We start from the raw sequence: 6,223 nt of genomic DNA, 5'->3' as shown, positions 1-6,223 counted from the left end.
GCTGCATTGTTAACATTCCATGGGTCACGTGACGGACCAACGCACGTCAGCACGGGCGCAAAGATCGTCTATTGAGAACAGGAGTCACTCTGCGGTTTTGCTTTTGCTGCGAGCATGTTGAGCATTTGTTTTGCAAACTTTAAAAAAAAGATTTAAAAAATCACAACAAAATCTTATCCCATTATGGATTATTGAAACTTTATGCCTTGTAGAGAGGATAGTACACATATATTTACATCTAAAAATATTTACACCTCAGGAAAATGACTCGTATCGATTAGATGATTCTTGAATAGTCTTGTATTAATATTTTTTTGTGAGTTTGAATTAATATGAAGGGTTGGTGTTGATTTGTGGATTGATTTGTGGGAATAGGATAAATCCTGTCAGAATCCTCTGATATACATTTTAAAATACTACTCAGTGATTTTAGAAAGCAACGGAGTGAGAGGTCACCTTTTTCCCTCCTCTCTGACCGCACATTCTCAAGGTGGAGCCTCCTCCACAGCATTTTTTTCCCTTTCATAAATTAAAAGCTATCAGTACATTGCATTATTCAGTCTACTCCTCTCTGAACCCTGAAGGAATCTTTGCCAATCAATCAAGGATTAAGAATGAATGTGAAAGCAAATCAATCCCCAAACTCTTATCCGCCATCACAAAGTCAAACAGAAAGAGGAGAGGGCACATACTGCACAAAACTAACATTTTAAAGTACTGAGGAAGTAGCAAAAGACCGTTGAATTTCTTATACTTTAATTTTTCAGTCACAGGAGCGATATTAGAGGAGAAACAAAACAAACAAACTTTTAGAGGTTACTCATCATGGAAACACATGCAACTGTAAGAAAAAAGGCAAACAGTAACAAACAGACACAGCTAACATAACAGAGATTTAACCAGCACTGACTTCAAATGATTTCCTTTTAACACTGGAATTCGGCCTCATCTGATAACGATCCTCTTGTACAGGAGAAGTGCTGCATCTTGTGCTCTCGGGAGCAGCAGCACTGGCATTTCTTTCGAAGTCAAGCAGAAACTCTGCTGACAAAAAGCATTTAATTTAACATTTAACCAACAAGCAACAGTCTGCAGACATCAGTGTGTAAACGAAAGAAAGGAAGCACATGCACCAGTAAGTAAACACATCAACTACAGCGCTGCCGATTAATCAACGCTTCTGATTAGTTTAAATGATGAAGAATGATGAACAACTGAAAAAGGCATCACAAGTTGAAGGAAACCCCGTTTGATGTGCATAGTTTATCAGTGAATGAAAACAGAAGTGGTTAGGAAGGACGCATGGCCATCTTTGGATGTGCCACAGAACAGAAGGCACTGCTAATGACTGGGAAGCAACACCTGTTAAAGCTCACTTCCTCAACTGAGGTTTGTTGTTGGAGCAACCTTCTCACCATGTGAAAGACCTTTTCCACTTAGTTTTAAGCCTAGTGCAAGAGTCACTGTGTTACGCAGGATTACAATTTATAAGCATTAAATGACAGAAGCTTAAATAACAATGAATAGAAATAAAGACTAGTAGATTACCTTACATAGCCTAGATGATTATTTTTGCACATCTGGCTTAAGTACCAAACCAGAAGTGGGTCTAAAGCATGTTATAAGGTGCAAAAAAATAAATATCTGTAAAAAACAAAGTAGAATAAGGCACCAGCAATGCAGGACAACAAAAGACAGACAGGGTGCAGATTTCTCAGTTTAGCTACCACATGCATTCCAGCTTCATTTAACAAAGATCGAAAATGCACTTCAGTGTCTGGGTAACTAACTGTGGGAAATATTCATGCCCCAAATCGGTTACAGCTGATTATTACAGAACAAAACCGATGAAAATGAATCCACCGCACGTTGAAACGTACATTATCTGCTGCAGCTGCAAATAAAAGTGTTAATCAAACCTCATCAACACACCAGTGTGTGTGTGTGTGTGTGTGTGTGGAGAAAAACAAAGCAGCTCTGAACAAACACCGTCTGGGCCTTTGGAAGACGATTCCTCTCAGGACACACCTTTAAATGACACGAGAAGAACAGATTTGGTGCTCTGATCCCTGCGTATGACGCTCTTTCTTCTGCTGACTGAGGTTTACTCAACTTAAGGGAAATAAACCTAGAGGCAACACTCAAATACTTAGCTTCTTACCAGCACAAAGATTTTCTGTTTAAACCAAAGGATTTTGGCAAAAACGCTGGAAAGCATTGTAAATGATGACATCATTGTTCACAGCCTGTGTTGGACACGTCTAGTTCAACTTTCTTCAGGAAGGATTGTTCTTTTTTTGAAAGCAAAGTCGCACTGCAGAGCACGAAGATTTTTGCAATACACTGGAAATGAGTTCCTTCAGTACCAGAACACAGCAGATAAAGTGATACCTGGCTATACTCTGGCCATAGGGGTGGTAAACTGGGCTGTGGGTGGAATGTCTGTCTGTGCCAATCATCCCGGGCCGGATTTGCTCCATTGCTGTCAAATCGACCTGGCTGGCATAGAAGTGAGTTAGTCAGGAAAGGTACATTTAGACCCATAAACCACCGCCTGTTTCTGTCCTCCTGCATCCAACAGGAAGCCAAAACTCTTCTCAGCGAGGTGCGATGCAATACGTGCGCTTTGTTGTCGTAACGAGGGTCACGTACATGTTCACGCTGCATGAGCCGCTCTCGTTTCACAAGCAGCAAAGTTTAAAAAAGAAGTTCTGCAACAGCAGGAGGGTGTAGTCAGTTCAGTCAGTGTTTCTTAGAGATGAACAAACAGACTCGCAGACTCCCTGCACCACCCAAACTAAATCCTGCATTCTTCAGCATTCACAGAAGAGCAACAAAAAGACATTTGTTTGTGATTCAAAGCCTGAAAAGAAAAGGAAGCTTCTGTGCCAGATGACCTGCGTAACGTTGACGACTTTACATCGCAGCGGTGTGGGACTGGGAGGAAGTGCAGCTACTGCCAGGAATAACATGACCTAGATAATGTGGTAATTATGTAGTGTTGATCCACGGATGTAGTGGAAGTGCATGGAATAAAGTCCAAAGGAACCATCACAGCACTGAAAGGAGCAAACGTTGTTTAGCACAAGTCACTCAAGTGGAGCAGCAGAGATGCACAGGTTGTTTAAGGCACAAGCGACTTGCACAATCTTATCAAAGGTTGAGAGGGTGGACGTGCGCTCAGAGGCTGAAGTGAAGGGGCTCTCCACGGGGCCAGTGAGCATGGCGTACCTCCGCTTCACCATGGCGATTACCCTCTCCACATGCCTCTGCACACTCGCCGTGTCAGACGCCGGATCAGGCGGTGGCGAGCCCTCTGATCTCCCATGCCCGTCCTCTTGGCAGGCGCCGGCGATTTTAAACAGGGCTCCACGTGCCGCCACAGACTCGCCAATGTCCAGATCGCGAGTCGCCAACACGACGTCGCCTGGGAGAAGCTTGCATAGAAATCCACAACCCTCAGCGAGCCGCTTGTCGCTGACGTTTCCCATCACACCTCTGGAGACAAAGGTGACAACGCCTTGTGGCGCCACACCAATCAGATACTTTAACATATTATGACTTGACCCCGCCCCATGAGGGCGTGAAAGCCCCCTCTGCTGTTGCTCCTCCTCAAAAGGCACAGTGAAGCAGTCAATGATGACAGCGCAGTCTGGGTGGGAGGCGCGCAACGATGCCGGCAGATTTTTACGGAGCTCAGCTCTGGAGGGCCAGAAGACAGCTGTCGGCACCAGAGTGGAGGACATGATGTTGACTATCCGATGTACTGTTCTGGTTACCGTGCCGACTTTCACTCCAAAACGGTAGGCCAGGTCTTGATTACGGAGGTCCAGACGGAGACGCATGAGGGTCAGCAGAAGCTGCTGGAACTTTGAGAGCTTAACATTCTTCATCCCATCCATGTGAGGAGCCAGCAGCCACATGACCGTCTCTAAGACAAAGTAGTTTGGTAAACCAGTGTAAAACTTTACTTTCTCCGCATCGTTCCTTAGAGAGTTCTCAGAGAGGGACATTTTCTCCACAGACTCCTTGAGAAACTGGTTCTCCTTTTTCAGTGCTTTCAGGGTGTCATCAAAGTTAACAGGCACATCAGATGCCTGAGCAAACTTTCCTCGCTTGCAGTTAATTAGAGTTTCTTTATCATCGTCGTCGTCTTCATCAGAGCTGAGGGAAGATGACGCACTATCCTCCACGAGGTCCTCCCGCTCCCTCTCCCCAGGACGCTCTTCTTGGCGCGAATCATCAACCGCAGACCTGCCCTGGCCCTGGAGGAACAGCAAGGCGTTGGCCGCCTCCACGCGCGCCTCCTGTTTGTCCAGAATCTCCAAGGCGCCCGGCTCCTTCATCTCTGGGGATAAGGGAGCTGTCGTGAACACAGAAGGAACATAATCTGGCGAACGTGGATTCTTTACCTGTTTACCTGCATGTGGAAAATAAGGAGAGTACAGAGAAACTGAAACAGCCACTTCAGTTAAAACAGCAACAAGTTTGGAGGCTAGGCCACATAGTTTCATATAACGGCTGCTTGTGGGTGGAATTTATAGGAGCAGTTATGATTGTTAATATTAATAAGAGCTGTATCTGCTCAATGAGGATGTGAATATTATACTGATGAATCAAACAGCAGTGTATCACTAAGCCAGTAGTATTGGGATGCATACGTAAGCTTGTTTTACCCTTAATTACTCCTTGTGACAGATAATGGAATATTTGGTAGGAATTATAGCACCACAAACTTTTCTAATCCAAAAAACATGCAGAAAACTTTAACAGTGTCAGAAAAACACATTTAAGGTGCAAGTTAAAGGTTTTTTTTTTTTAATCTTTTGCTAAACTCTGTAACCTTTGTAGATAATTTAATGACTGAGCAATGATTTCTTTTACTTTTGGCAGGGCTAAAATTTTAGACAAAGTAAAAATTTTTATAATACAAGAGTAAACCACAGGCCGATCAAAGTTATGATTTAGAAACCTGTGAGACCTCTTGAGACCTCTTGAGACCTCTTGAGACCTGTGACCCTATAGAAACGATTTAACCAAACTCAAAATCTTCCCAGATAATACTTAACACCGAAAACTAAAGCCAAAGGTCTGAATCTCCACCTGAACACACAAAATTTTAGGGTTTACAGCATTTTCTGCACATGGATAGCAGTTTTTGATGGTGAAATAAACTAGGACACAGAGTTTGATGTACATGATTTGGGTTTTTTTAAAAGATAAATTTCTTTAAGATGAATAAGAAAACTTGAATACTATGTAATGTAAATAATATGTAATGTTGTTACTATCAGCTATAAACACGCAACCTAAGACATACTTTGTTGTAGCATTTTGTTGAATATCTTATTTATATCTTATATTTCTACTGTAAGCAGTACATTTAGCAGAATCTGGGGTTGCATCACTGGATCAGAACAACCACTGGGGGGAGGGGGGCTATGACTCCAGAGTTGTACTGCAGTCATACCTGAGATGAAGTGAGTACTACACAGCCGACTGCCGTCGTTCGGGACCCAACCCTCCCGGTTCACGGCAGCTATCCAGCGCTGCTTTCTCTCGGGGTCCCGGGGGAAACGGTAGAAAGATAAGGTGGTTCCTGGCGTCCTTCTGTTCCTACAGCCTGCCACCACACATGTGTGAACCATAGTAAGGCCACGGAGAGGCGTGGGAGGTGTGCGCTGCTGTTTGTTAGTTGTTTTGACTCCCAAAATGGTGGCCGACCAGAGGATGTCCAGAAAAAAATAAAACTATAGTCCCGTCATCAACGGCTAGTTTGCATTAGTCGTTCTGATTGGATCAGCTCTGGACGACGTCACCGAAACGCGATCTGTACTCACGCGGTGCTGCTCGATCACTGAGGGGTGGGAAATGTGTTAAATATGAAAATATAAAGGAAAAACAAGAAAAATAACTTAAAACACAAACTGAAAAAATCTTAAAATGTTTTAAACTGGGCTTTAAAGAGATTTACCGTTGCCAGGCAGAGTCTTATTGGGTAAAATAGCCTGTATCTCACAATGTCTCTACTTTTACCCTCCCTTCATATATCTGTCAATCCTTTTGCAAAGAAGTGATAAATATTCCAGTTTATTTGGAAAAATAAAGGCCACCAATTGAATAAAGATTATTACAGAGGACGCTTGGACATTCTTGACTTTATGGATGTAAACTAAAATGGATGAGTTCCTAAAAAAAAAAAAACTTTATACCACATCATATC

At 43.1% G+C, this 6,223-nt stretch overlaps 1 protein-coding gene across 3 annotated transcripts; it reads right to left on the bottom strand.

Moving 5' to 3' along the window:
- Positions 1 to 749: 749 nt before the first annotated feature.
- Positions 750 to 5,811, bottom strand: LOC140319696 (uncharacterized). Of its 3 annotated transcripts, none has more exons than XM_072397445.1 (2): positions 5,471 to 5,811; positions 750 to 4,420 (listed from the first exon to the last, which is right to left on the bottom strand). In XM_072397445.1, exons 1-2 carry the CDS (start codon positions 5,646 to 5,648, stop codon positions 3,090 to 3,092), a joined length of 1,509 nt encoding a protein of 502 aa, XP_072253546.1. In that variant the 5' UTR covers positions 5,649 to 5,811; the 3' UTR covers positions 750 to 3,089. The 3 variants fall into 3 exon arrangements, with proteins under 3 accessions (XP_072253546.1, XP_072253547.1, XP_072253548.1); XM_072397446.1 differs by having other exon boundaries at positions 750 to 4,363; XM_072397447.1 differs by having other exon boundaries at positions 750 to 4,348.
- Between the last annotated feature and the right edge of the window lie 412 nt (positions 5,812 to 6,223).

This window comes from Leuresthes tenuis, unplaced genomic scaffold (assembly GCF_036924035.1).
Source record: "Leuresthes tenuis unplaced genomic scaffold, fLeuTen1.0.hap1 SCAF_12, whole genome shotgun sequence".
NCBI lineage: Eukaryota > Metazoa > Chordata > Actinopteri > Atheriniformes > Atherinopsidae > Leuresthes > Leuresthes tenuis.
Note: the sequence above shows the minus strand (reverse complement) of the source record. Positions and strands in the feature narration are given on the sequence as shown.

Excerpts from the sequence above, each read along its gene's own strand:
- LOC140319696 (XM_072397445.1), bottom strand. The coding sequence starts at position 5,648 with ATGGTTCACACATGTGTGGTGGCAGGCTGTAGGAACAGAAGGACGCCA. Across the intron at positions 4,421-5,470 it reads TAGTACTCACTTCATCTCAG|GTAAACAGGTAAAGAATCCA; the intron begins GTATGACTGCAG and ends TTCCACATGCAG.